The sequence below is a fragment of the Apteryx mantelli genome, chromosome 31, assembly GCF_036417845.1.
Source record: "Apteryx mantelli isolate bAptMan1 chromosome 31, bAptMan1.hap1, whole genome shotgun sequence".
NCBI lineage: Eukaryota > Metazoa > Chordata > Aves > Apterygiformes > Apterygidae > Apteryx > Apteryx mantelli.
Genome location: NC_090008.1, coordinates 1,565,841 through 1,592,962, shown reverse-complemented (window position 1 = coordinate 1,592,962; position 27,122 = coordinate 1,565,841). Strand labels below are relative to the sequence as shown.

The 27,122-nt window shown below is 57.1% G+C and overlaps 3 protein-coding genes across 5 annotated transcripts; 1 reads left to right on the top strand and 2 right to left on the bottom strand.

Annotated features, from left to right (window-relative positions):
- Positions 1–269: 269 nt before the first annotated feature.
- Positions 270–7,129, bottom strand: HDGF (heparin binding growth factor). Of its 3 annotated transcripts, none has more exons than XM_067313391.1 (6): positions 6,978–7,129; positions 1,429–1,505; positions 1,202–1,340; positions 944–1,126; positions 644–835; positions 270–434 (listed from the first exon to the last, which is right to left on the bottom strand). In XM_067313391.1, exons 1-6 carry the CDS (start codon positions 7,062–7,064, stop codon positions 408–410), a joined length of 705 nt encoding a protein of 234 aa, XP_067169492.1. In that variant the 5' UTR covers positions 7,065–7,129; the 3' UTR covers positions 270–407. The 3 variants fall into 3 exon arrangements, with proteins under 3 accessions (XP_067169492.1, XP_067169490.1, XP_013810939.1); XM_067313389.1 differs by having other exon boundaries at positions 624–835; positions 6,978–7,128; XM_013955485.2 differs by lacking the exon at positions 6,978–7,129 and adding an exon at positions 1,763–1,951 and having other exon boundaries at positions 624–835.
- A 5,317-nt stretch (positions 7,130–12,446) lies between these two features.
- On the top strand, positions 12,447–22,212 carry PRCC (proline rich mitotic checkpoint control factor). The gene is made up of 7 exons (XM_013955479.2): positions 12,447–13,267; positions 16,386–16,433; positions 16,882–17,466; positions 18,077–18,172; positions 19,113–19,256; positions 19,640–19,705; positions 20,422–22,212. Exons 1-7 carry the CDS (start codon positions 12,683–12,685, stop codon positions 20,506–20,508), a joined length of 1,611 nt encoding a protein of 536 aa, XP_013810933.2. The 5' UTR covers positions 12,447–12,682; the 3' UTR covers positions 20,509–22,212.
- On the bottom strand, positions 21,366–26,890 carry SH2D2A (SH2 domain containing 2A). The gene is made up of 7 exons (XM_067313142.1): positions 26,765–26,890; positions 26,386–26,534; positions 26,164–26,253; positions 25,919–26,084; positions 24,931–25,437; positions 24,417–24,571; positions 21,366–23,135 (listed from the first exon to the last, which is right to left on the bottom strand). The coding sequence occupies exons 1-6, from the start codon at positions 26,888–26,890 to the stop codon at positions 24,431–24,433; spliced, it is 1,179 nt and encodes a 392-aa protein (XP_067169243.1). The 3' UTR covers positions 21,366–23,135; positions 24,417–24,430.
- Positions 26,891–27,122: the final 232 nt, after the last annotated feature.

Genomic DNA, 27,122 nt, shown 5'->3' with positions numbered 1-27,122 from the left:
AAGGCAGCGGGAAGGGCCCGAGCCGGGACCCCGGGGTGCGGAGGGTCCCCCGGGAGGGACACGCAGGGCGGAAGCGCTTTAAAAAGGCATGAATCGCTTTTTTTATTTCAAATCAACTGATCAGCCCCCTAGAAATCACTAATAGAAAGCATGCGCCCCGCGACGGCGGGGCCGGGAGATGCGGGTCGGTTCAGGGGTTCGTGTTTTACCGGGTTTCTCTTCATTTCTCTTTTTTATTTCCTTTTTTTTTTCTTTTTTTTCCCCCTCTCTTCTTCTTTTTTTTTTTCTTTTTTCCTTTTTCTCCTCGGTTTGTTTCTCGTTTGCCGGCGTCGCGGCCGTGACGAGCCGACGAGGGCGAGACGGTTCGGCACCCGGGGAGCCCAGCAGGGAAGGAGCAGGCCGGGAGATCAGCTCGCCGGGGAGGCCGCTACGGGCTGCAAGGGCCGAAGAAGAGACAGGGACGCGCGGTTACGGCCCCTGCCGCCGCCGCACCGAGGGACAGGATGGTCCCGTCCCCGTTCCCCCCCCGGACCCGGTTCGGCAGAGGAAGGGGCAGGAAGGAAGCCCGGCTCTCCAGGGTTGGGGGCCGAGGTGCCCCACGCCGGCCCCGCCACCGCCCTCACCTCTCCTTGTGGTCTCTGACCTCCTCCGCGCCGGCCTTGTCCTTGCCCTCCTGCTTGGCTTCGTTGGCGTCCGGCGCGCCGGCGGCGTCGCTGTTCTTCTCCTTCTCCCCTTCGGCCGGGTTGGGCTTCTGCTCCTCCTTGGGGGCCTCTTCGTTGCCTACCTTCTTCTCGCCTTCCTGCCCCTCCGCCTCCTTGGTGCGTTTGGGGGAGTCCTAGGGGGAAAAAGCTCGGCTCAGCCCATCCCCGTCCCCCCCACCAGCGCTCCCCGAAAGCCTCGGGGCGCCCCGGCGGCCCCCCGGCGCTGCTGCCACCCGCCGTACCTCCAAGGCATCTTCCGCTTTCCTCTTGATCCCGGCTTTCTCGTTCTTCTCCTTGGACTGCTCGTCAATCACCAGCTTGCCCTCCTCGTCGCTGCTGCCCTCCGCGTTGCCCTTCTTCTCCCCGTCGCCCTCGGGCTCCCGCTCCGGCTCGGCGTCCTCCGTGCAGGTCTTCTTCTGGGTGGGCTGCGGAGGGGACGCAGGGAGTTACGGGGGCGAAGGGCCGGGGAGGCGCACGACGCTGCTGGGACGGCGACCCACCTGGTAGCCGGAGGCTTTGACCGTTGGGTTGTTCTCGATCTCCCACAAACCTTCGCTGAACCCTTTCCTTTTGTTGGGTTTCCCAAACTTCTCCTTGCATTCTTCGTAGGGGAAGAGGTCCTTGGGGCCCAGGAATGCCCTGCTCAGGGAAGGGGGCAAGCAGTGAGGTTCACCCATGGGCCCAGCAGACCCCATCTCCCACACGCACGTGCTGGCACCCGACTCACGTTTCGTGGGTCCCGAAGAAGAAGACTTGGTATTTATTGGAGGAGGATTTTACTGCAGCTTCCGGCATCTCGTCAATCTGGTGGACACAAGGAACCGGGTCAGAGCCGGGCAGGGGGGAGCCCCGGCTCCCATCCCGCTCCGAGCCGCGACCCCGACCCAGGGCAGGCAGCACCCGACTACCGCGAGCCCCGTCACCGGACGAGGGCATCTCTGGGACACCGCATCCGACCTGCTGACGGAGCCTGGGCAGGAAGGAACGGGTTTATTCCTCAGTAATTTACCCACCAGTCAGCAAAACTAACAGACAACAAAATAAGAACTATTGCAACCAACCCGGCATTAGGATGAGGTCAGCGGAGGAATTCCCTTTCTCCGGTCCGGTCCCCCAAAGCAAAGTCGCATCCCCGTTTCCAAGCTGGCAACGGCATCCCGGGCGCCGCGAGAGGACGGCCGAAGACTGGCGCTGCCCTGGCCGCCCCTAAGCTCTTGTCTAGACTGGCTCAGACACACTGAGCTCAGCAAATTCACGGCCCGGGCCGCGTGCGAGAGGAACGCTGGCCGCGGGGGAACGGCTGCGGCCGGAGATGCTCGCAGGAGCCTCGGCCGCTCGCCCGGCTCCGCACCTCGGCTCGCCTGGCCGGGAGGGAAAAAGCAACGGAGACGGGCAACGCCGTCAGGCAAACGCCCCGGCGCCGGCCCCGTGCACCCCGTTTTCGCGCAAATTGGGAGGGAAGATTCCCACGGCATCGCCAGGCTGGAGGACGCGGGGCCGGGACCGCGCGCGTCCGCCCACGGCAGCGAGCCAGCACCGGTCCTCGCCCCCGGCCCTGCCGGCAGATGCCGTTTCGCCGAGCTCGAAGCGCGGATATTCCCTCCGCCCCACGCAGGAATAGAGCGAAAGCGGCTCCGGCTGCTTTTTATAGCTTCTAAAAATAACCCCCCGTTTCAGCCAGCGCTAACGCAGCCATAAATTCCCCGAGAAAGCCTCAAAGGAAGGTGGAAGGAGCCTAGAGGGAAGCAGGCGGGGGTCTCGGCGCGCGCGCGGCTTGTTGCTGGGTAGAAAGGTGAGAGAATAAACCCGCCAGCGCCGGGAGCTCGGACGCCTGGGTCCTATTCCCAGCCTGCTGCTGACTCACGGCACGACCTTTGCTAAGTCACCGCCGCCCTCTGGCTCGCCAAGCCTCCGTTTCTCCACCGGGAAGAGCCGTGCCGGGGGGGGGAATAGGACAGGACCGCGGGGGCGTTGCGCCGGTGGCCGGGCTAACGTGGGGCCGCAAGGATTTTATTTTATTTTTTTTCCCCCTTCTGGCAAAGGGCCGATCCGTCGCACGCGCGGCCCCGGCCGGCCGGGAGCGAGCTGCAAAGTCGACGTCAAATCTGGCAAAAGGGTCGCTGCCAAATTAATTCCTGTAGCTGGAAAAATTATAAAGCTTTTGTCCCGAGACGTCCAAAAACAAACCGGGAGCCCCGCGGCCACGGCCCTCCGGACCCCGGGCCAACGCAGGCGACGGCTGCGTCGCTCCCAGCTCCGTTTTGCAAGGGGAGCAGGAGCCGGAGCAGGGATGGGGACAGTCCCCGCCGATGCAAAGGCCGGAGCCGGCAGCAGGAGCTCCATCCCTGGAGCGGGCCTGAGTGGAGGAAAAAATATAAGTCGGAGCGGTGGCCGGCCAGCTCCGGCTCCCGGCGAGCCTGCAGGAAACGCGGCGCTCCGGGTGGCGTTTGCCTCCGCTTGCTCCCGGCATGGGCAGCCGGACGATGCGCCCAAAACCCCGGCAGCGCCCACGGTCTCCCCCCCCCCGCAGGCGCCCAGCGAACAGCCCTTATCTGGCCGCTCTTCGCCCAAACCTCCGTCCTCCTGGGAAAGGATGCGGCATCTCTATCTGCCCGGGCAGACGGGGAAACGGAGGCCGGGCGAGATAAGGGGACGGGACCGAGACGCCCCGCGACAGGGCGCCGATAGGCGCAGCAGCGCGGGCTGGTGCTGTTAGGAGCTGGAAAACCCATCGGAAAAAAAAGAAAAAAAGAAACTCGGGGGGGGTTTATGCCGCGGGCAGGGCCCGGCTCCAAAGGCCGGAGTTTGCCCGTCCCCGCCGCGTGCCGAAGCGGCAGCAAGGGCACGTGGGCACGTCGCCGTTCCCCGGCCGCCTCCCGCAAGCGGCGCTCGGCCCGGGAAAGGGGGTGTCGCGGCCGCTGGCTGGGAAGCCGCAGGCCAAAAGGGGGGGGGGGATTCCAAAAACAAGAGGGAGGCCGGGACGGGCCCCCCAGGAGAGGGGTGTCCGGTGGGGAGGGGACGAGCGGGCGCCCGCGTGCGGACTCTGCACCCAAACTCCGTGCTTGAACTTTGCAACGGGTGCCCGGAGCAACGCAGGGCCGGGAGTGAGGCCGGGAGCAAAGCCGGGAGCGAGGCCGGGAATGAATCCGGGAGCGAGGCGCTGCTGCCCCCCGGATCGGGGAATTAATCCCCGTGCATCAGACGTAGCGGCCACGGGCGAGACCCACGGAGACGGGGAAAGATTATTCGCCTTTAAGCCATTCCCTGCTGGCTCCTGCCGGCCCGGCAGCCCTGGCCCGCGGTGTCGTATCCGGTGCTTTTTTTTAAAGACGATGGCAAAGGGGGTGTGTAGCATCCAGCACAGCAGCGAGGAGTCCTCCATCCCTGCCAAAGCGCCCCAAAACGCCTGGCATCGGGAGTGCGAGACCCCCGGGGACCAGGATCCCAACGCCCCCGGCACTCCCGGCCCCGCAGCCGTGCGACACCCCGCTTCGTGCCTCAGTTTCCCCCTGCAAGTTCAGCTGCTCGGCAGAGCGGGGGCCGTTCGGGGTCGCCCTCAGCGCGACGGGCTCCGATAATAGATAAAATAACCCGGGGGAGCAGGCGAGTTTGCACGGGCGGCGCTCGCGCGAGGCGCCGCGTCCCCGGAGGCGCTCGCCGGGTAAATAACCCCAATCTCCCAGCGCTTCTCGCCGCCTCCTTCCCCTCCGTTCAGCCACGCGGCTCGGCATTCCTTTCCATCGCGGCCACACCTGGTTCGTATTCCGGGAGTCGGAAACAAAATATCCCGGCGAACGGCCGGGGATAAGGTTTCAGCAGAGCACCTGGTTGCTCGGGGGCCAACCCAGCCCGGTCCCTTCAAGCACGGGATGGGATTAGTCACCGGCGGACGGGCAGGGGGATTCGGTCCCCGCGGACGCCCCGGATGCCCGGCTTTCGCCCCGCACCTCGGCCCCCCTGCTCGGCGCTCCGTCGTGCCGCGATAAGAGGGGTTTTGGGGGGGGGAAAGGCGCCGGCCGTGCTCCCAGGGATCCCTCCGGCTCCTCCTCGCCGGAGGGGGAAAAAAGGAGGAAAAAAAAAAGCCGCTTTCAAGCAGGCGTTTTGGAGGCCGGAGCCAAATCCCGCTGCCTCCCCACCCCCCTCCGTGGCCTCGCCGCCAAAAAAACCTTATAAACCAAACAAAAGTCAGTGCAGCCCGGTGCAGGGCGGGCGGGGGGGGGGCCGGGGGCTGCGGCGGGGGGGTCTCGGCCCCCGCCGCCCGCCGTGTTCCCCCCCCTCCGGCCCCCGTTTCGGCGGGATTTGCAGCCGGGCCGGGTCTCCCGCCGCTGCAGCCGGGAGGGAGGGCGAAGGTGGGGGCAGCGGGAGGCCCGTGGGAGGGGAGGGGGAAACACTCCAAGGAAATTTTAAACTGCATCATCAACCGCTTAAAAATAACCGGCGACGGCTGCCGGAGCGCCAGCTTCCCCACGCCCCTCCGCCGCGGCCACCGCGTCTTAAAGAGGCCGCCGGGAAGCGGCTCCGGGCCTCCGCTCCGGGCGGGATGAGGCCCAAAAGGGCCTCGGTGAGACCGGAGCGGGTTCCCGCCGTGGCGGGAAGGCAGCTGGGAAACATCCTCCCTGCTCCTGCCCCGATGTCTCCTCCGGGATCCGGCGCCGTTCCCGGCCTCGGCGCCAGCACCCGGATGTCGGCTGCACACCTGCTCCCAGCAGCACCCGGCGCCGGCACAGGCGCGCCGGTGCCCGCCGCCGTCGCCTTCCCGCAGGCCTCCGGACCTGCCCCGTCTGTCCAAAGAGCTAAACAAATTGCATCGATTTAGTAAAAACAACAATAAATAGGGGGAAAAGAAAAGAAAACAAGCTCCCGGCGAGCGCCGGCTCTTTGCACAGCTCCCTCGAAAGCGCTGGCTGGTCCCAAGCGAGACCGAAGGCCATGGGGACCCGGTCACAGCGCGGAGGGACCCGCTCATAAATCCAGCCGGCTGGAAAGGCGCGGGATGCTCCAAGCGGGATTTTGGGCGAGCCTCCCCCAAGAAGCAGAGGGATGTTTTACAGCTCCGGCAAGGGGCGAGAAGCCGGGCACCAGCATCCCCCCGTGCGGCCCCGCCGGGGTTTCCGTCCCCCTTGAAAGCGACCCGGGGGCCGCGGAGACCCCGAAACCCGGGAGCTGAGCGGATGCAGCGCAGCACCGTGCTGGGGGTCCGGGCGAGCCAAGGGCAGCGTCCCCAGATCCCGGGAAGGGGGACGCACGGGCCGGACCCCCGCGGAGGGCACCCGCCGGAGGCGTCGATCCCGCGGGCACGCGGCGGGTCCGGCTCGCCTTCCCGCAGGCCCCGCCGGAGCCGGTTTCAGCGGTGCGCGGAAACACCCAGGAGCAGAAAATCCCGACTTGTGCTCGCACCCATGCAAAAATAAACAGACAAATAAATAAATAAAGCAGGAACGCCGCTCGGGGGTCGCCGAGCTGCGGGCAAAGGCCGGGCTTGACCAGGTCGCGGGCCCCACGAGGGACGAGCCCACGTGCTTGCAGAATCGCATCCCTATTTCCCGGGCTGAGCCCAGCGACCTCCCCGGGAAACTTTGCCTTAACCGCACGCTTATTTAGCAAGGTGCAAAAATTAAAAATAATGATAATAAATAATAATAATAATAATAATAAAAATAAAATAAAAAAGGGCAATAAATGGGGGGGGGAGGAAGAAGAAAGGAGGCCTGCCGGGGGTGCACACACGTGTGCCCCGGCCCGCGCCGTGCGTGATAAAGCTGCGACCGGCTGCGCGCACTGACTCCTAAAGCCGGCGTCGGCGATCAAGCCCCGAGCGCAGCCCACGGGGGTCCGGCCACCCCCCCGCCCCCTCCACGGGCCCCCCAGGGCAGCGGGGATCCCACAGGTGACCCCCCCTACACACACACACACACACACTGCACCACCTGCCTCCTCGCTCCGCCTCAAAAAAGAGGGGGGAAAAATAATAATAATAATAAGAATAATAATAAAACGAGGCGAAGTCTAGCGCATTGTTTCCAAGCTGCGCGTGTGTGTATATAGATATGTTTAAAAAATGATAATAATAAAGTGCTGCCCGCGGCCCCCTCCCCGTCTTTCCCCCGCTGCAAAAGCCCCCCCCAAAAAAACTTTTCCACGCGTTTTCGGAGCCGCGGCGCCGCCGATTCCCGGGCGTTATATAAGGGGCGCCGGGAAAGTTGGATGCGGCGGAGACGGGAGCGCGGGGCCCGGCCGCCCCCCCCCGGGCCCCCCCCGGCCCCAGCGGCGCCTTACCCGGGCAGGCCAGTGCGGGTAACCCTTCATCTTGGCAAACACCAGGTCCCCGCATTTGTATTCCTTCTGCCGGTTGGACCGGGACATCTTGGCTGGCGGCTCCTCCCGGCTGCCGGGCGCGGGGGGCGGGCAGGGGAGGAGGAGGAGGGAGGGAGGGAGGGGAAGAGGGGAGGGGGGGGGGGAGGATGAAGTTTGGGAGCCAAAAAGCCCGGCGAGGATTAGCAAAAAAAAAAAAAAAAACCAAAAAAAAAAAGCAAAAAAAAAAAAAAGGAGGAGGAGGAGGAGGAGGAGGAAGAGGAGGGAGCGGCGTGCGCGGGGAGGCGCGGGGAGGCGCGGAGCGGCGCGGCGCGGCCGAGGCGGGTCCCTGCCCCGTGCGGTTGTTTGTGTTTGAAAAATTCAGTCGCTCCCTCCCTCCGCCAACCCCCCCCCTTCCCTCCCTCCCTCCCTCCCTCATTCCCCCCCCCTCTTTCCCCGGTGGATGCGATCTGAGGCTCGGCAGCGATGCCTTGCGCACACACACACATACACAACACACAACACACAACACACACAACGCGCCCCCCCCCCCCCCGGGCTGCGCTTTGCGCTCCCCGCGCTGCGGGTTGTCGCGTCGTGTCCGTGTCGCGCAGGGCTCGGGGGGGGGGGGGACGACACACAGACAGCTGCTCCACGGAGGTGTTGGGGAATATTTTATTAATGATGCAGGATCCTGATTGCAGCCGGGGGGGGGGGGGAGGGTAATTACCCAGCCAGCCTTGCCTCGTTGCAAAATAATATCTGTTTTTTCCCACACCCCCCCCCCGTTCGTTGTTACAAGTGGAGCAACCCCGTTTCCCGCGGTGCAAAACCCTCGAAACGTTCAAAAAAAAAAAAAAAAGATCCAATTGCAGGTGACTTTGGGGGACTGGCAGAGGCTACGACGCGGGAAACGTAATCCCACCGTCCTCGTCGCACGATCCCGCCGCCGCCGCTGTATTAACAGGAACGGCCCTAAATACGGACGTAGCCGCGGCGATTTTTACGGGGAAGGGGGGGGAAACGGAGAAAGGAAGGGAAACCGGCGGCGTTTCCCCGCTGTGGAAGCAGAAGGGGCGCCGGTATCCAAACGGAGCAGTAACATCCCCGCCGGGCCGCGTCCCGGCTGGAAGTTGCGCTGGGAAAGAGGGAGGCCAGCTCGAATTTACCAGCGTTGAGCTCATCAGGGAGATACGATAAACTCCGGGGATGAGAAGAAAATAAAAACCTAGGTAAATTTCCATGAAAACCCTCCAAATGCGAAAATTTCTCAAATTTAGCTTTTTTTTTTTTTAACGCTGCAATGGCCATTCCTGATGACACAGCCTTATTCCCCTACCTTGTCAACGGGTTAAAATTTAGGCCTTTGTTCTGCAAAGTTTTTGCATAAATGCATCATTTTGTCATGAGCCAAAGCTCGCCGGAGCCGGGGGCGCTTGTGCCGGTGGGCACCGCCGGGCGCTCGGGATCGCTTTCCGCCCGCCTGCTGCCCCGTACGACGCTCGCGCGCAAGCTCTGCGGATCAAGTCTTTTTTAATATTACAAGGAAAAAAAAAAACCCAAACCCTTAGGAGCCTTAGCTCTCCAACCATCTCAATACCCAGTCAGCTTTCCCCCTCTGAAAATCATGATCTGTAAAGCGGAAACCTGGCTGCAGACGGGGGCCTGAAATACCAGGATTACTCACGGCGTGTGAAATTAAGCACGTAGGAAAATCTTTGCGTGCCCGGGGAGGAGGCTCCGGGCAGCCCGAGCAGCCTTTGGTGTCTGCTAGGGGTTACGAGGTGACTAAGTTAACAGATGAGTAAATCGTCACCGTCATCCGCTGTCCACCCCCAGCGCGACTACTAAATGCATCCAGCTCAAGACTAAAACCGGTGAAGTGCTGAGCATTGGGGATTTCCGCGTCGGCATTCAAGTCGGTCTCAAGCAAAGGGCTCGCGCGCGGAGAGGGACGTTGCGCCAGGCGAGGTTCGGGCTGCAGGCCCGGTCCACCGAGACGCTTGAGCGCCTGGGATTAAATTAAGCACAGGTAGCGCTGTTTGCAAGGCTGGAACCTCTCGCACGATCCGGCAATCGGGCTTCCGCCGAGGTGGGACCGTTTCCCTCCATCCCCCATGCGCTTTCCTTGGCTTAATTTCTGCTAATTAGCTGCAATGCAACCTAAATAATCAGCGGGGTCAGTGCCAAAAGCAGGATGCTGTTGTCCAGGGGTCACGGCCAGTGAGGCCCCCAGTGCTGAAGCATCTCTAGCTTCCACAGAAGGGACAAAGGGAGAGGGAAACGGAGATTTCTCCTTCTTTCCACATAGCACAGGACATGGTTTAAGGTTGGTCTCTCCTATGTCAGTGATGTTTATTTGCCTGCGCCACGCAGACTCCCGTGGGAAAGAGCACAGCTCCAGGAGGTGCCTCGGATCAAGGCCTTGAGGAGTTGTCTCCTCTCTCGGTGCCTCCCAGAGGCTCACCGGTTTTACTTCCCGATGGACCGGGACATTTATGAAAGAGCAGACTTCCAGCTGACGCTGGAATGCCAAAAATCTGCCGGGGAGATCCCAACGCGTCCCAAGGAACTGGCTTCGTGCTTGCGCTCGCACTTCCCAGGTTGCAAACAGGTTGTGGCCCTCAACAGCCCCCAGTGCAACCACCCACGCTGAGGACCATTCCCACCTCCTGCGCTGCCGAAACTTAACCTGTCTTTGAGCAACCCGAGTGGCCGGAAAAGCCCCCGGTTTCCCGCGGCCGCGCTTCCACGGGAGCCGAGGCCCTTCCGGTGCCGCCTGCCACCGTGGAGCTCCGCGCATTCCAGCCACGTTTCCATGGTGGCTCCCGGACGGCCGCTTTCATCTTTTGTTCCCTTTGCCTCGCAGGGGGGTTTATGGCTGCCGGCATTCAGGCAGCCCTTGCTGGGAAATAGTTGGGTTTGGTGCTTTTAATGACAGTGCTGGGCTGGGAAAAAAAAAAAAGGATTTACGAGGAGGTGTGATTCAGGAGCTGCTACGGACAAAGATACCGTGGAAGAGACGGGAATGTGCGGAGCGTGAAACGAGTGGGGACGTGAATGGAGCTCAGGGGACATTTCTGGCCCAGCCAGTTGTTAGTCATTTGAGCCTCGCGACACATCTTGCGGCGGGGCGGGTGAAAAAAGGTGGGAGGGAAACGCTCGATTTCCTCATCAGCCAGACCAGCTCCCGCTGCCTTCGGCAGACGTTTCGCTGGGGAAGGGATGGCACCGATGGGCCTGATCCCGGAATCTCGTTTTCCGCGATACTGCGGCTTTTGTGAGTTTTGGTGGAACGTCTCCCCATTAGATTTGGAGAGCAGGTGGGAAGAGTTGGGAAGGAAGAAGATCTGAACATTTCTCCGCAAGGATGGAAATAGTCACCTTCCCACAGGCACTGTTTTGTCTAGTGCAGGCAAAGCGTTTGGCTCGGACCTTCTCCATCCCAAGCCAGTACGGTCCTCACGAGAGCATCCTTCCCCCCGGCGCCCACGCACCAATATTGTGCGGTTTCACTCTTAGAAATCTCAGCTGTGTAAAGAACAGAAGAAAAACCCTGCTTCTAAGTATCGCAGCCACTGAAAAATGCACTCGTCTTTTGACTTTGCTACCTGAGGTCTCCATGCAGCAAAAAACCTCCCATTTTTAATAAAACCAATTCTCCAGAACAGTAAGGGTGGGGGGGAGGTGAGGGGGTGGCACAGGGGGAAGAGATGACGGCACGTTAGCCACGTTTCAACCGTTCAAAGCGACAGTGCTCAAGAGCTTGCATCACAAGATATACTTCCCATTTATCTTATTTTGCTTTAATTACTCACATTAGTACTGCGCAGCAGCTTAGCAAATTACTTCCCCGGGCTTTGAATTGGGGACCCAAATTCAGAGCCTGGCTCTGTTCTTATTAAGGCCAGAACAAATTACAGGGAGGTCATTGGAGTCAAACCAAAAGTCAGGGGGGTAGTAAAAGAATGAATAAAATTACTGCCAGGGACACGGACCCCGCTGCGCCGCACGCTGTAAAACCTACAACAAAAGGTAATTCCTGCCTCCATCCCACTCCAGAAAAGCCCTCTCCAAGCCAGATTGGGACTCTTTTTTACACTGCTGTAGGGCGGGTAACATGTCCTGCCTTAAAATTAAGCCGGCAGCATGGGGATAACAGGAAGGGAAGGAGTTAAGGCGCTCCAGAAGGGAGGCCAGGGCGAAGGAGGGGATAAGACCCCGGGGCAAAGCAGGGAGAGGGTCTGAGGAGGCGGTGGGAGCTTGCAGCCGGCGTCGCGGCCCTTCTCCGTGTCCGGGGGCTCCGGGGCGGCTCCGGGCACGCCGGGAGCTGTAGTCCCGCTCAGGGCCCGGGGTTGGCGATTAACTAGGCGGCCTAGCGCTGCGGGGCGCGCCGGGAGCCGTAGTCCTGCTCGAGGCCGAGAACTAGGGAAGAACCCCCTGCCTGCCTGCCTGCCTGCCCCAGTTTGTTCACGGTTTCGGAGCCCCTCGAGCCCCCTGCCTGCCAAGCCCCCTTTGTGCAGGCCGCTGCCCTGCTTTGGCCCGTTTCTCCCTTTTCTGTGACCTTTCTCGGGTGCAGGGGGAGGACTGGGCTGACCAGGACCATGCCCAACGGTGCTGGGGAGCTGAAAGCAGCACCGAAACGTTTCCCCTTCTATTTTTTTTTCCTTTTTTTTTTTTTTTTGGCCTAAACATTTCTAAGAGCTTCTGATACAAGGGCTTGTCAAAACCTTATTTTGGAAAGCCAAAATCTCCATATTGGCCTGCTCGGTTAACGCACCCACCAGCTCCCCTGCCCAGCCCAGGACCCCAGCGGGGCCTATCCCTCCCCTGTGGCCTTGCTAACACATTCCCAGCCTCTTCCAGCCCGTCCGCAGCCCCTTGACGGGCGCGATTGCCCCCAACGGGCGCGTTTGCCCCCTCACACGACGAGGGCGACGCCAGCAGCCCCATGAGGCCCCCTCGGCTTTTCAAAGCAAAATGTTTTTAAGCAAGTAACGGCTCCCCCCCCCCCCGCTCCCCGAGTTTTGGGGAGCTCCAAACCCCCTTGCAGCCCCTCCATCCCCCGGCCCAGGGCCTCGCCTGCCCCCCCCCCCGCCCGCCAAGGCCTCCCCAGCCCCTGCCCGCCCCTCCTGGGCCTCCCCCGCCATGACAGGCCCCTTCCCCTCCGCCCCCAGGCGCCTCGCCCCGCCCCTCTTCCGCATCGGTCCCGCCCCCTTTCCCTCCCTCCGCGGGGCATGCCGGGAGCGGTGGTCCTCCCCGGAGGGGGAGGAGACTGCGCTTCCCGTGGTGCCGCGCGGCGGGGCCCGCTGGGAGCGCGGCGGCGGGCGAGGCGCGGTGCCCGCTGGGAGTTGTAGTTCGGCCGCGGGGACGCGCAGGGGACGGGGGGAAGGCGGCGGTGGTAGTGAGGGGGAGGGGGGGTTCCTGTCGGCGGCCATTATCTGGGAGCGCGGCGCGGCGGGCGCGGAGCTGTGAGCCGAGGGGCCTCCTTCGCCGCTGCCGAGCCCGCGTCGCCTCGGCGGGGCGGGGGCGGGCCCGGGCTCGCCATGGCGGCTTAGCCTCGCCCCCTTCCTCCCCGCCACGGGCGCTGAAGGCGCGGCGGCGGCGGCGCGGCCTAGCCGGGAGGGCGGATCCTCGGCCTCGCGTAGCGGCTCCTGCCCGCCGAGGGCTGCCCTCCCCCGGGGGGGGCCATGTCCCTGGTGGCCTATGCCAGCAGCGAGGAGGACAGCGATGCGGAGGAGGCCGCGGGCGAGGAGGAGGAGGCCGCCGCCGCCGCCTCCTCCTCTCCGCCTCTCGCCGCAGCCCAGCAGCCCGCGGCGCGGGGGCTCTTCGCCTCTTTGCCTCCCCCCAAAGCCCCCGTGCTGCCGCCGGTGCCGCCGCCTCACCAGCCCCTGGGCGGCGGCGGCGGCGGTGGTGGCGGCGGCTTCCCCCTGCTGCCGCCGCCCCCCGGCGGGCCGCCCCCTCCCTTCCTCATGGGCCCCCCGCCGGGCCTGCGGGGCTTCGGCACCCCTCCGCCGGGCATGAGCCCGAGCCCGGCTCCGGCCGCGGCCGGCAGCCTGCCCGAGGCGGCGGCCGACGGCGGCGGCGAGCCGCCCCGGCCGGGGGGGCTGCTGCTGCCTCCGCCGAGGAACGCGGCCTCCTCCGGCCTCAGCCTGCCCCCTCCTGCCTCGGCCGCTGCTGCTCCGCCCGGGGCCGGGGGGGATTTGAGCCTCCCCAAGCCAAAGAAGAGGACGGAGCCGGTGAGGATCACGGTGCCCGAGCTGCACAAGGGAGATGTGAGTATGGACCGGAGCCGCCCCGCTGCTCACGCCTCCCTTCCGAGCAGCAGCAGCGCTTCGGTGCCTAAAGTCCTTCCTCCCCCCTCTCCTCATCCCCTGGGAAGGATCCCGGCGTTGCACGCTGCTCGCTGGAGCAATCCCCCAGCGGGCTGGTTTGCCTGACGAGCACGGCGCCTCTCTCCTCCTCTCCCATCGTATCCCAGCGAGGTGCCCCAAACCCGGCCCGATGCTATTGTGCTGTGGCATCCGCGGAGAGATTTGTCCCAGCTGCCAGCCCTAATCCTAAAGCGCTTTTCAGAATTAAACTGATATAGAAACTTTATTTATAATCATAATACGGCAAAACCCGGATTATCTGCACCCTTATTTATTACTGAAGTTAACGAGTTGACGACTTGGGACTGTATGGCCTGGTTTGGGGGGTATCCCCAATCAATCCGTTTTTCTTTCCGGCCTCTTCTTTTGTTTGCTTTACAATTGATAGATTTTCCTATCAATTTATTGCTTATTTATCTAAAGGCTTCAGGTATTCTCCAGGCTCTTAGGTAATCATTTGCCTTTTAACTTGTGTGTGTTTTTTTTTTTTTAATTATTTTTGCAGTGCTTCATACCTTACAAGGTTCCTGAGCACTATATCCAGACAGCCCCATGGTAAGGTGAGGCATCTCAGCTATCAGCTGGTGGGTGATAAGAGCAAGGACATGCAGGTTTCCCCCCCCCTTTTTTTTCCCTGGGTGTCCCTATTGACACCAGCAGCAGTGGTGGAATAGGTGGGTACTGTCAGTGATGCTCCGATCTTTCTTTCTGAGGGCTTGTATGGGACTTTTTTTTCCCCCCTGTTTTGGAAGGATTATGGCTGTAGCCATCAAAGATTTAATGCTCTCCTGGCATGGTGCTGTCTTAGCGTGGAGGGGGAGTGTTCCGGTGGCTGCAGCTCTATTTTGGCTTGGCTACTGCTTCTGGTGACATTAGTACCTCTTATCCTAGGATAAAAGCTGAATTGCAAAGGTTAGGGTCATTTCCATGGGGACAGGCAGTTTGAGGAAGAGGTTTTACAGCATGAATTTATAAACACTGTCAATTAATATTAGTCTGGCAGCATCCTAGGCTTGGGAGAGCTGAAATTAAGTCAGCATATGTCATTTTGCTAGGCCAGCAGTCTGCAGGGATATTGGAAGAAAGAGCGTGAAAGGTGCACGCTTCCTGGTCATCCCTGTAACCGCGCTCTGTTGCTTGTCAGTAACTTAGCCCAGTTTAGCAAATTCCAGAGCCGGAGTGCCTTCTGCCAGGGCTCCCGAAACATGAAAGAGGTGTAGCTAAATATATCTGGCTATTAAACAGCAGAATGTGCTCATTGCTAGCTTTGTTGACAGACAACAGAACAATTTAGTCCTCATTGCAAAGCGCAGATCGCAGTCCATTAGGGTGAAGCCTTCCAGCAAAGCTGTTTTGTTTTTAGCAGGCTGGGGCACAAGAGGAAGTGCACGGAATGACTTCGTGTTAAGGAGGCCCTAGGGCCCTCTCAACTGCCCATCTCCAATTTCCTGTGTCATTTCAATCCTTTCTGCTGATTCTGCTGATGGTCCAAATACACCAGGCAATGGGACATTGTTCGGTTGCTTTTTCAGGCAAACTGATTAGGTTTATCCCATTTTCTCATACCCGCGTTTTGCTTATTCACTTTCTCACAGCGCTTCTAGAAGAGACACTTCATAATAAAATGAATGTCAAGGCTCTTAGCTTCCTCCTGAGTTTTACTGAAATCTGCCATGGGATAAGGTCAAATAAGAGGAGATCCGTTTCTCCTCCTTTGCCCCACACCCTTTATGCTCCAGTGTTAGCTTTGAGCAGAAATGCTGCGGGTCATCGGTGTGAAACTAGTGAATGAATGTTGGTAAGAGAGAAATACCTTAAAAATAGAGCTAGCCCTAGTGGTTCGCTCTTCGGGATTCCTGGAATTCCCTTTGCTTCTGTGACTGACATCCCTGCTTCCATCCCTCTTTCTCCTTAAAATACCTTCTTGACACTGCTGTACCGTCTGCTCTTAGCTCCTGTCTACTAAATGTAACATACTGGTTTTATTGCGACTCTTGACTTGCCTGTGTTTCTGTGTGTTCTTTTTCTTTACCATGTTTTATGATTTAGATAGTAAACTAGCAGAAGACCTTGCTTCCTGTAATCTCTTTAAAGTGCTCTGCAAAGCTATAAAGCAATAAAGATGTTAAGGGCCTTCTGTGATGCCAGAGATGACCAGACTTTATACTCAAGATTTTAATGGATATTTAACAACTCCAAAGTTATTGCGAACAATTCCTCATTAATCCCCGTAGTGAATTTTTATACCCTTATGTTGTATCACTTTGTTTTTCCCCTTTATTAATGTATTGCTATTACTTTAAAAGAGTGCTGGCCTTATAAGGTTCAGCTTGTGTTCTTTGCCTTGCTTTATGTTTATTTTCCTGTAACTTTAAAAAAATGTCTGAGTTGTTGGCACTCTAAATGCTAGTTCCTGGCAGGAGCCAAATATGTGCAAGTTGTATTTCTTTGCCCACTCACTCTGCATTAGAGCAGCATTAAAATGCCAACTTGAAAATTTGGAATTTTGGATTAACTAATCCTTTTTCATTCCATAAGTTGCATAAATGAGCTCAAGTTGGAGATTATTTTTTGTTTGTAGATGGATTGCTCTGAAGAGATTCAAAGAGGTAATGCTTATTTTTTGCGAAGCTTCATTTTTTTGTGAAGCTTCATTTTTTACAACAGAACACAGTTTTACTTCTGGCTCTGTCCAAGCCGCAGGAGATGGAGCTACCTCTAAACATGGTGGCAAATACTATAGTCCTGCTTTCACTATGGACAGTTTATTTCTCTCTCATACTAGCAACCAGGGTGGGTTTTTATCATGTTTTGCCCTGATCTAGATGTATCGGCGAGGCTGTGAGAGAGAACTTGACCACATCCCGCTGTCACTTTGTGGCTCGGGTCTTTGCAGATTATAAAACCAGGCTTGTGTTATTGTGATTCTTTGACTGTTTCAAATTGAAAATTAATAAGTTGCTCGGTGGGTTTTTCTTGACTGTCTCAAGTTGTGCTAAGCTCTGTTTTTCTTTCTCAGTCAGATTCAGAGGAAGATGAACCAGCAAAGAAGAAAAATACTCTTCAGGTAAACCTGGGGGGTACTTAATTAAGCAGGTTTCACAGGAAGTAAGCATTTGACTGTGATAGATCTTGGGCTTCCATCAGCGTTGGTCAGACACTGTGATTAGTGTGTGGCTTTTAGGGAATAATATCCTGGAAATCCCTTGGGGCAGCAAATCCCTCTCTTGGGAAGTTTCCTAAACTTAAATCTCAGAAAAATATGCATTAATTTGGGAAATGCAGACAGATATTTGCAAGTACAATGTTTCCCTTAAAAGTCCCACTGGCCTTTTGGGCCAGAAAGCCCTGTAGCATGTTCAAAACAGCAAGCGGTTGTGCTGAGCGTTGGGATCTCATCAACACTGTTGGAAGGAAAGTTGTAGGAGATAAATGGCAGGGAGTCAGGAAAACTAAATAGTCTCACTTATTTCTTCTATTTCTGTGGACCATCTACCCTGCACGAAACTCACCAGGGACGCGGCGAGGGCTCTGGCTTGTCTGCTTTGCTTCCTCAACCCAAAAACTTGTCAGTGAAAGAGACCAATCGGTTACTTTTGCCCTACGCTTTCTCGAGGAAAGCAGCAGAAAATGCCTCCGAGTCAAAGCCAGCTAAAGCCCCAACCTCTTCCTCAAAGACAAAACCTCTGTCCAAGCCAGCAGTGGCCACAACTCCTTCTCCGTCTGCTATCAAAGCTGCCGCGAAGAGCGCTGCCCTCCAGGTCACCAAGCAGATCACGCAGGAAGAGGACGACAGCGATGAAGAGGTAGAGCCAGAGAACTACTTCTCCTTGTCTGACAAGAGCGAGCCCAGCGTTGTCGGTGCTGAGACATATATGTATTCTGGCACAGTGGTGTCAGAGGACCCGCCGCCTGGGACCGAGCCAGAGCCTCAGTTCCAGGATGCCGCTGCTAATGCCCCTCTGGAGTTCAAGACGGGTGCGGGCTCCAGCGGTGCTCAGCACAGCTGGGCACCCAAGTCTGGAGAAGACTATGGCAGTCAGCCCTATAACCAGTTCCCTGCTTACAGCGATGCCAACGTGGCTGGTGCATATTATCAGGTGGGTGCGAGGTTAAGTTACTAGGAGGTAAAGCTTGATGGGGTTGTTCCGAAAAGTGGTCTTGGACCAGTGGCTTTGAGTTAGTTATTGGAGCAGGCTGTGGCTTGAGGAAATCTAACCTGAGCTAGCTGGGACAAGAAGTGTAGATACGCAGCACTTAGTACAACAGGATCCCTCTGGGATGAGAGCCATAGATGCTTTTTGCTGGATAAATGTTTAATAGCTGCTCTCATTTTAAAATGCCCCTGCAGAACTGCCCCTGTTGTTGTCAAGGTGCAGAATCGGGGCTTGCCAGAACTGATCTCTGAAGCCAGGTTGTTTCTAGTAATCCAGCAAAGTATTTGTTGTTGAGTGCCTCTAAAAAATTGCGCTCTACTGTTCAGTCAGTGCCAAAGTGATGAAAATTCTCTTAGCCTTGGAAGGAGGCACATATTTAACTTACTGCAGTCTCCAGAGGGTGAGTGAAATCCTTCTAGGTGAAAAACCAGGAACTCTCAGTGTGAGGTATGAGATTCAGTGATGCATCCTAAGGTCTGTGTTCATAGCTGTTCCAGGATCAATCTCACTTCGCTGCGGTGATGATCTCTTTTTTTTTTTCTTTTGCTGACAGGATTACTACAGCGGTGGATACTACCAGGAGATGGAACCAGCCCAGGGACCACCGCAGGACATGGGCACCGACTCCTCCTTCATAGACGATGAAGCGGTTGGCACTTTACTATCTATCCCGCTAAGGAGTTTGCATTTAAGCGCTGCTAGAACATAGGATCTGCTTGGCAGCTACAGTCTTGACCCTCCAGCACGGCCTGTGCTTCATGCTGAGTTCGACCAGATTATTGTTCCATTGGGTCTAGCGCTGTGTTGTGAACACGTGCAGTGTCCTTCCAGCAATCTGTTGGGCTACTGCTCCAGATGGATTTACTTGTTTTATAAGTAGGTGATGTTTGCTCTTTCCACCTAGCCCGGTCTTGTTCCCGTTAGGGGGATGTAGGGCAGTTAAGGTGTATGGAGTGATAAGGTCTGTGCAGTTGCTTGCTGAGACGCGGGTGAGCTGCTGTTCAGATACCTTGATGCTATATCCCGTAGCACAGTGGTGAGCTCCCCGCTTATTTGAAATGCTCAGGAGCTGTAGCTCAAAGCTGTTTAAAAGCCCTCTCCCGTTGTTGGTGCAGTCTAGGAACTGCCAGCTTCGCTAGCTGAATCACAGTGCTACAGCAGGCAATAGCCCGTCCGGTGCTCGCTTCCTCTGGGTGGCCTCTGTGCTTTTGAGGTGGATTTGAGTTACGTGCAGTGGATATCTTAGCAGCTAAACTTTAGGTGCTTTCATGGCACTTAAAATGAAAGAACCAGAATTCCTCGGATCTTTTGCTAAGCAAGAGGCAGTGCTGGAATAAGTGGTGTTTTCCCTTCTGCATTGGAAAACAAGGTTATAAGCTTAACATTAAGTAGTTTGAGATACTCCGATCTATAGAAAAGCAGAACTCTCCTAAAGAAAGAATTCCTGGTTGGGAAGATGTATGGTGGTGTGCCCTGTCCCATGCTTGCAGAGCTTATGGATCAGAACCCCATCTACCTCTACGTGTTTCAGGTCAGAAGTGCTGTGTGGTGTGTGTGTGTAACTCCCGTTGTTGCTGTTCTGCTTTCAGTTTAAACGTCTGCAAGGCAAGCGGAATCGAGGGAGAGAAGAGATCAACTTTGTGGATATCAAAGGTGATGATCAGCTGAGTGGAGCCCAGCAGTGGTTGACAAAATCCTTAACAGAGGAGAAAACCATGAAATCGTTCAGCAAGGTATGGGCAAGAAGGGAGAAATGCTGGCTGGAATTTAGGAGACCTGTGTTCAGTTCCCAGCTCAACCGCAGCTGAAGCTGTGTTAGACGCTATGCAGTCATGGGGTTGGGGGGACAACCCTTCCCATCCTACCCAGCTCGTGTTGTGTATTGTATAAATAATTATACACAGGAGACCAATAGGGCTTCTCAAAACAAAGTCCCCATGTGCGGATGGTAAAGACCAGCCAGGAACTGCTTTAGTCTAAGGAATCTGCCCAGAACTGTTGATGTGAAACAAATGTGTTAGGCTTCTTGACTGGCTTTGTGCAGGCTCTTGTCCTGTTTCACTGCCTGGGACAGTATCTTTCCAGGGTTAACATTTACTCTGGCTTTGCTTTTTAGAAAAAAGGAGATCAACCCACAGGGCAGCAAAGAAGAAAACACCAGATCACGTACCTGATCCATCAGGTAAGTGGCCTCCCTCTAGCATGGAGACAGTTCCAGACAGAGTTACAAGGGTTGGAGCTTAACAGCATGAGGCAGAGCTGGTGGAGTTGCTTTTTCTGCAGCTGGGAACCAGAGGCTCTGCACGTCCAGCAATAACTGGTCCTTGATTTAAGAGCTCTGGACAAAACCTGCAGCAGCTCTGATGGGGAGCTGGGAGGCGGCGGCGCCTGCAGAGGCGGAACTCTTGTTCCGGCAGATGGAGCCCTTCCCTCAGCCAGCGCTGCGGCAGGGGCTGCACGGGATGGAGGGTCCTGGGCGCCGCTGACCCAAACGGCGTCAGGGCCTCGTCCTTGGGGATTCCATGGCACTGCTCATGGATAGAGCTCCTAGCTGTGCTGTGCTTTGCTTCTCTCGCCCTTCCCCTCCCACTCGGCTCCATCGAGTGCATAGTTTTATTTGGTGACGAGACTCTGCTTCCTGTCTTAAATTCCGTACCCTTGCTGTGTGGTTGGTAAGCAGCTGCTGAGACCATCCCACAAAAGAAGCTGCATTTCAGTGTGAATGAAATGCCCGTGCAGCCCAATTAATTCAGACCTCTGTCAAGATAATTGTACTAACTCCTAGAACAAGGCCCCTTGCTGAAACGCTCTAATTCCTGTCAGCAGGGGCAGAGGAGGGTAAAATACTGCTGAATCAGTGAGCAGCAGTTCTGATTTTAATCCTCTCAATTTCTGCAGGCAAAGGAAAGAGAACTGGAACTGAAAAACACATGGTCCGAAAACAAGCTCAGCCGACGTCAGACTCAAGCCAAATATGGATTTTAACACCTCTTCCCCCGCTTTTTGGCTGTTGTCCCAGGTGACCTAGTGTGTCAGACTTCTCCTGGCCTTCTGGAGATCAATCAGGCCCCTGCGTAGAAGGCTGTCTGCTCTGTGGGTGGGAGGATACTGCACTCCCTGGTCTATCAAGAGAAGGGTTTAATGCAAGCAAGTTTCTGAAACTCCACCTGTAATCTCTCCCCCCTCCCTGCTCCCCTCCCCCCCCCCCGAACAATAATGTAGATGGTTCAAATCAAGTCTGGCTTGTACAGCTGGGGACTGTCCCAAGGCACAGGGCAAGGTTGGAGCTTTTGTCCCACGGCCCGGTGCAAGGTTTGGAGCTTTTGTCCTGTGGGTATACAGGCTACTAATTCTTGAAAGTAGCCGCTGGAATCGTAGGCAGAGTCACAATAAACTTCCACTTCCCAGTTTGCTCCTTTCTTGGACTCACTGTGCATGGAGAGTGTAATTTTTCTTTCTAAAAGACAGTGAGTTTCAAGAGCAAACCTGTTTTTTTTTGGTCCTTTTTGTTGAGACATCCTAATGGCTGTTTAATTTTGTCTGAGTAAATACACTGCTCCTCTCATGCTAATTATTTTTTGGGGGGGGAGGGGGAAGTGTGGTTAACTTAGTGTTTTTGTTCTCAGCTACATCAGCCTCTGTTTCAAATCACGTTGAGGGGAAACTACTTTTTTTGTTTCAAAGGGGACATAGACTAACAGGTCAGAGCTTGGGATACAAGTAAAAATACCCCAGTGTGTGGACTGCACAAAAAACAATGAGGTTCTCTCTGCCAGCACAAGAAGCTGCTGAGAGCTTTTGGATATATATGAACATTCTGTGTATGTATGTTTTTCTCGCTCTTTTTCTTTTTCTTTTTTTTTTTTCCCTGACCCAAGGCCTACAGCGCTGTAACAATCTGGTCTCCATACTAGTTGAACCAAGTATTTCCAGTGTCACATGGTGCATTGCAGCTGGCAGCGAGTTTAGTCAGTGAAACAGCAGTATTTCCTGTAATCAGACACAGATGAAAGCTGCCTACTGTACACTTTTTCAGCTCTTTAGCTTGTTTGTATCAATTCTGTTTCCTATAAAAGCATCACATCTGATTAAGTGTTAACTTTATCCTCCTGGCTGGGAAGAGGAGACCACGTCCGGCCTTAACTTTTTAAAACAAAATCTTTCTTTTATTTAAGGTGTTAGGCCTAGGTGGTATGACTGCAAATCATGTGCAAGCTTGCTAGCCAGATCCGTGTATCTTTAGCCAAATCTCTGTGGCCTCACTTAGTTTGTTGTTCACCAAAGTGTGTGATGCTGAAAGGAACAGAGAGCTGGTCTGGTTATTTAACTTACATTCCCAACACTAAGAGTTATATTTGTTGTAACCGCAGCTAAAACTGCTAATATATTTGTTACTCCATTTAGAGAAAAAAAAAAAAACTCCGAAAGGTTGTTTTTCTCCCATGTTACCTGTTCAAAAAAAAAAAGCAAAACAACCCCCTGATGAATGAAGTCTTTTCTTAGGATATTTTAAAATAATCTGATTTCTAGTTTAGCTCCCTGAATGTTTTAGTACTTTGCAGAGCCCATTTTGAGTATTTGAATGACCAGAATAAAGTTACTGTTGAGTAATTTATTCATATCTTATATGTACAGTGAAATCCTCTGAAAAGAGATTTGATAAAGGAATAAACTTTTAAATGAACCAAACATCACCTGTTTTCCTCGGAGGTGCTTATCTCAACCCTTTGCTTGGGGCGTTGGTTTTGCTTCTCCTTAGTTCTCCTTTCCGGGAACACCGAAGTACCTTAAGGGCCGCCTGCGTTTCAAAGACGGCTCCCTTGGTTTACACGTAGAGTGGACAACGTTGCACTGGCGGTGACAAAACGCTTCTCCGAGGGAGTTTGCCAAGTACCATCAATCTGCGGTGTGAACCTGAGCAGCAGCAGGTCGCGGGGCTGTGGGCTGTCGTATTCACCGCTGTGTATTTGTCCGTTTTAAAAGGCAGTTCTTGCCCGCGTTGCCCTGCACCGATCTGTTCGTTGGCCTTGGTGACTCGTGTTCAGTGTCCTCGTTACCAGAACAGGCAACGGCACCGCGATCAGCAGCTTTTGTGGCTGACTTGCCGTGAGGACGATGCCAGCCGGGGTTGACCCCGTTGAGTAGGTGGTGATACCGTGGGCCTGAAAAGGAAACGGATCTTAGCAACAGCAGTTGCTTAGCATCGGAAGATCTGGATCATGCGAATGGAGGTGGATGAGGGGAAAAAAACCATCACTGACAACGTTGCTGCTGTAGTGGCCAGCAGGGAGGGAGATGTAGCAAACTGGGTTCAACTGTGTTTTTTAAATTGCTGTTGGATTTGTTGCCCTCTTGCCAGAAGGCTCTGCCTCGTCTGGAACTGGGGAGAAGGGTGAACCCGGAATTCGGACCGTGGCCGCTTTCAGCAGAGGTGAGAGGGTGTAGCTCCCTGGAGCAGCAGCACGGTGAGGGCTTTTGTCTGCTGTAGTGCTCAACGCAGATCCGTTGACTTAGGAAAAGAGAGGTTCTGCTCTCCCTGATGGATCAGAAGCTCCAAAACTCTTGTTCAGCAGCAAATTCTTGTTCCTAATCTTGGTTTGGTTATGTGAATCCTGGAAAGGGTTGAGAGACTGATCAGAGCTTTCAAAAAAGCTCATGCACTCGTGTGTTCTCTCTTTTTTTCCATCTTCAGTGTGTTATTGCTCATTTTTAACGCTAGAGGGGAGTTACAAGGACAGGAATCGAGAACCATGCAACTCTCACTCTGCTTTTAGCCATTTAAGAACAAAATGCGGGCTTGTGTAAAATGAAAGTGGCTTTCTGAGAGGTAAAAGAACAACTAGAAACCCCAGTCTTCCTTTTTCTTCTCTCTTGAAGTTCTAGCACATCTGAGTTTTGGGAATTTTGCTGTTCTTGTGCACTTCCCATTCTGTCTAAAGCTGGATGCACTAAATCTTTTGTGAGAACTACATTAATTTAGTGTCATGCACATATTGGAGAAAACAAAGAGCCAGTGAGTTTGGGCCTCTGGCTTTAAGACTTGGACGTAATGTTCCCCAAACTTAATTTGTCTGGGGTCTCTCATCACAGAAAACAGCGTGCCGTGATGCCGGCGGCTCTGCTGGGCTGCCGGCGGCCGCAGGAGACAGCAGAAAAGGGGCAGATCGGATTTTTCGCACACCGCTTGGCCATAGCTCTTGTGCTCTGGTGAGCAGGCACCACCGCGGGGCAGCTCCTAAATCAGTGTAACAACAAAAACGCTTGATTCAGCGCAGCAAATTTGATTCTTAGGCTTGGTGTTTTCATGTGCACTGTGGATGGGGAGACAGGCACGGCCTGAAGTCGCCTGTCGGGGGGAAACTAGGCTTGTGTTTTATGCAGCCCTGTCTGTCGGGCTGCTGTCTTGCTCCAAGGCTTGTGGCCAATTTAACGTTTGAATCTGGGTGTACCAGCCGTGCCTGAAACCATTCTCTGTCTTTACCGTAAGAGCATTTTCTTCCACGCTGATTCTATTCATAGAAATCTATTTCTGAGTCTTTTTAAAGATAAATTAAATCCATTCCTCCCTTCCCCTTCTAACTGTCTCGCAGGGCTTGGAAAACAGACCACCGCATCAGGAAGGGCGTGAGAATCCGAGTACGAAGCTGACTAGTATCGCTGGTATGATCAGGGCTGCCGTGGTGGCCGTTTTCTGTGGAAGGCTGAATTGCAGCTGTAAAAGGCCTTCTTCTCTCTGAGATTTGAAGAGCCTTTTTTGGCTGTAAGGGAGCCTGAGCCTGGGTGGTTCCTTCTGCCGCAAGCAAAAGGAGCTGCTCCTTTGCAGAGCAGATGGACCTGACAAGCGTGGGCTTGCCCTCGCGTGAGCCTGGAGCCGGGTCCCTCCTTGAACCTACCTGAGCCGGGTGGCTTAGAGCCGGTCTCCAGAAACCTGCTCGTAAATGTTCTCCAGACCCTCCTGTGCTGCTGCAGCAGCTGCTGCTCTCTCTGGGGTGACGGTTCTTCTGCCGTAAACCAGATCGTCAAACTCCGGTGAAGGGTTCATTGAGGCCTGGAATAAGTCGTAGAGAAAGGTGAAGGGCAACAGCTATGGATCTGTGTCGTCTTATTCCAGCTGCGTGTTGCAGGCTGTTGTTCCAAATCCGGAGCGGGGCCCCTGGCTCTCCCTGCACCCCCGGCCCACCGCGGGGCTGGCTGAGACCCGCAGGAGCCCTGCCTGCGCTGTGGTTTGAGCTCCCTCGTCTCTGCTTCCTGCCCGCGTAGCCGGCGCTCCCGGCATGCGCGTGCCGAGCTGAGCCGAGCTCGGGAGACGTGGCTTATCCAGGCTCTGCGGAAGATCTCGCTGAGACGCACACCGCAATGGGGATTGATGGAGACCTAAAGCTTTCGGTAACGGGGGGGCTGACCCACCTCCGTGGCGGGGCTGGGGGCTCCCCTCTCCCTGCTCCCTGCTGGGGGCTGCCGCCTCTTGGAGGCCTGGCTGGATTTGCTGCGGAAGAGCCGGCGGTGGGTTGGCTCCGCGGGCGGACGCGCTTTGGGGGGCAGCGTAGAGACGGCGCCCCGAGGCAGCGGCGGCGGCAGGTCCCGCGGGGCCAGTGCCACCTCGGAGTAGACGTTCTCCTCGGGGCTGGCGCTGGGGGCCGAGCCCCGTCCCATGGCGTAGAAGGGGATGTGCTCGTCCGGCTCGCGGTCGGCGCGGTGCCGGGGCGGCGCGGCGCCTTCCCGGGGCTCGGCGTAGGTGTGGAAGCGCTCGAGCTGCTGGTACTTGGCGTCGGCCGGCCGGGGCGGCGCGGCGGGGACGGGCTCTCTGCGCACCCGAGCGTAGGCTTGCTCGGCACCGGCGGCTCCGTTCCCCGTAGGGCTGCTCGGCCCCGGGGCAGCTGCCGAGGAGCCGACCTTAGGCGGGACGCTGGGAGCCTGTGGAAGAAACGGGTCGGATCAGACGGCAGGGCTGGAAGCAGATCCGGGGGGTTGCTGGCGCCTGGCCCGAGGGGGATGTGCGGCTCCGCTGCCGGCTGGGATCTGCATCCCTCCTCGGCTCCTGTCCCCCTGCAGCAAAGGCGGAAAGGGGAGAGCGTGTGCTCCGGAGCAAATCCAGCTGGGAGCTGGTGCAAGCTTTGCTGTGCTGCTTGGGCCAGGACTGCTGCAGTCGGGTCCTTGTCCCCAGCTGCAACGCAGGGAGGATGAGGAGGAGGTCGGGACTCCCGGCTTTGATGTTGGCCAAGCTGCGATGCTTCGATTTTTCTTTTTTTCCCCCCCCAAGGTTGCAAGAATCCCCCCTGCAAAGCAGGGATAACTCCGCGCTCTCCGGCACGCCTCGGAGGCCGTGGGCACCGGTCGAGGGGCCGCGGTGCCGCGCGGGGGAGAGGGCCCGGCGCATCCCGGCGCGCGCCCTTACCCGGCCCCGCGGCACCGTCAGGAACTCGCCGTAGGGCGCCACGGGCGCCGCCGTGTAGTGCCGCAGCAGGTCCGCCAGCTCGGCGTGGGCGCTCGGCTCGCCCAGGATGGCGTAGCGCCCGTCCGGCCCCTGCTCCAGGATGAAGTGCCGGCAGCGATCCCTGCCCCTGCGGGGGGGGGGGAGAGACGGGGGCGGTTTAGCTCCGGCCGGCGTGGCGGGGGCCGCGCGGCGGCGGGTGCCGTCACCTGTAGGACAGCACGAAGCCCACGGTGCTCTCGCTGAAGCGGACGAGGAAGCAGCCCGGCGGCTGGTCCTGCAGCAGCTGCTCCGTCTCCCTGCGGGAAGAGCATCCGAAGCCTCGGTGCGGGCTGCCTGCGAGCGCCATCCCCCCGTCCCCTCCCTCGGTGGGAGGTTTTCCTCCGGCTTTCGGAGGCTGGGCGCGGGGCCGTGCCCGCCGCGACGCTCACCTCCGGCTGACGAAGCCGTGGAACCAAGCCGGGAGCTCGCCCCGCTCCCGGAGCCTGCTGGCCTGCGTCTGCTCAAACCACAGCCGCGTCCGGGCCTGCAGGGCCGCCAGTTCCCGCGATGCCGGTGCCGGGCAGGAGCCCGGGGAGACCTGTGGGAAGCGGAGAGCGGCTGGGGGCGAGGGATGCTCGGCACCCCAGGGATGCTCAGTGCCCCAGGGATGCACCCAAGGATGCTGCGCTCCCTGCACTGGGTACCAGACCCCCCTTTGCAGCTGGGGGGGCTGAGCCTGGCCCCTGGAGGGGGGGAATCTTTCTCCCCTGGGGGTTTTGGGATAAGGATGGAGCTGGGAGCCGGACCCTTCGCTCGCCGGCGTCCTACCCTGCCGCATGTGTCTTGGCACCCCGGGGGCGGCTCCGCTCTCCAGGGCTGCGCCGGGGCCCCGCGGGAAGCCTCGTCCTTGCTGATGGGTTTGAAGGTGCTGAAGAGGGGACGGTTGTCGTCCATGGGGTCGCCTGTCCCGGGGAGCAGAGAGAAACGGGGCTCAGCGCTCCGGGATGGCCCCGGCATTCATGGCCCTGTTTCTCCCCAGGATCGGCATGGACCACCCGGAGTGCATGAAGGAACAACCCTGGGAACCGCGATGGGAGAAAAGCCCTCGGACGCCGGGATGGAGCCCGTGGGGAGCCGGTGAGCCCGGTCACTGCTCCGGGGTTCAGGGATGAGTCGGGGAGGAGAG

Bases quoted from the DNA above. Each gene is read 5' to 3' on its own strand.
- SH2D2A (XM_067313142.1), bottom strand. From the start codon at position 26,890: ATGGACGACAACCGTCCCCTCTTCAGCACCTTCAAACCCATCAGCAAG. The intron at 26,254-26,385 runs GTGAGCGTCGCG...CTCTTCCCGCAG, and splicing joins CACGGCTTCGTCAGCCGGAG to GGAGACGGAGCAGCTGCTGC. The intron at 26,085-26,163 runs GTGACGGCACCC...CCCCCCCCGCAG, and splicing joins GGCTTCGTGCTGTCCTACAG to GGGCAGGGATCGCTGCCGGC.
- PRCC (XM_013955479.2), top strand. From the start codon at position 12,683: ATGTCCCTGGTGGCCTATGCCAGCAGCGAGGAGGACAGCGATGCGGAG. The intron at 13,268-16,385 runs GTGAGTATGGAC...TTTCTTTCTCAG, and splicing joins CCGAGCTGCACAAGGGAGAT to TCAGATTCAGAGGAAGATGA. The intron at 18,173-19,112 runs GTTGGCACTTTA...TTCTGCTTTCAG, and splicing joins CCTTCATAGACGATGAAGCG to TTTAAACGTCTGCAAGGCAA.
- HDGF (XM_067313391.1), bottom strand. From the start codon at position 7,064: ATGTCCCGGTCCAACCGGCAGAAGGAATACAAATGCGGGGACCTGGTG. The intron at 1,506-6,977 runs GTAAGGCGCCGC...TGTGTCCACCAG, and splicing joins ACCCGCACTGGCCTGCCCGG to ATTGACGAGATGCCGGAAGC. The intron at 435-643 runs GTCAGAGACCAC...CGGCCCTTGCAG, and splicing joins ACAAGGCCGGCGCGGAGGAG to CCCGTAGCGGCCTCCCCGGC.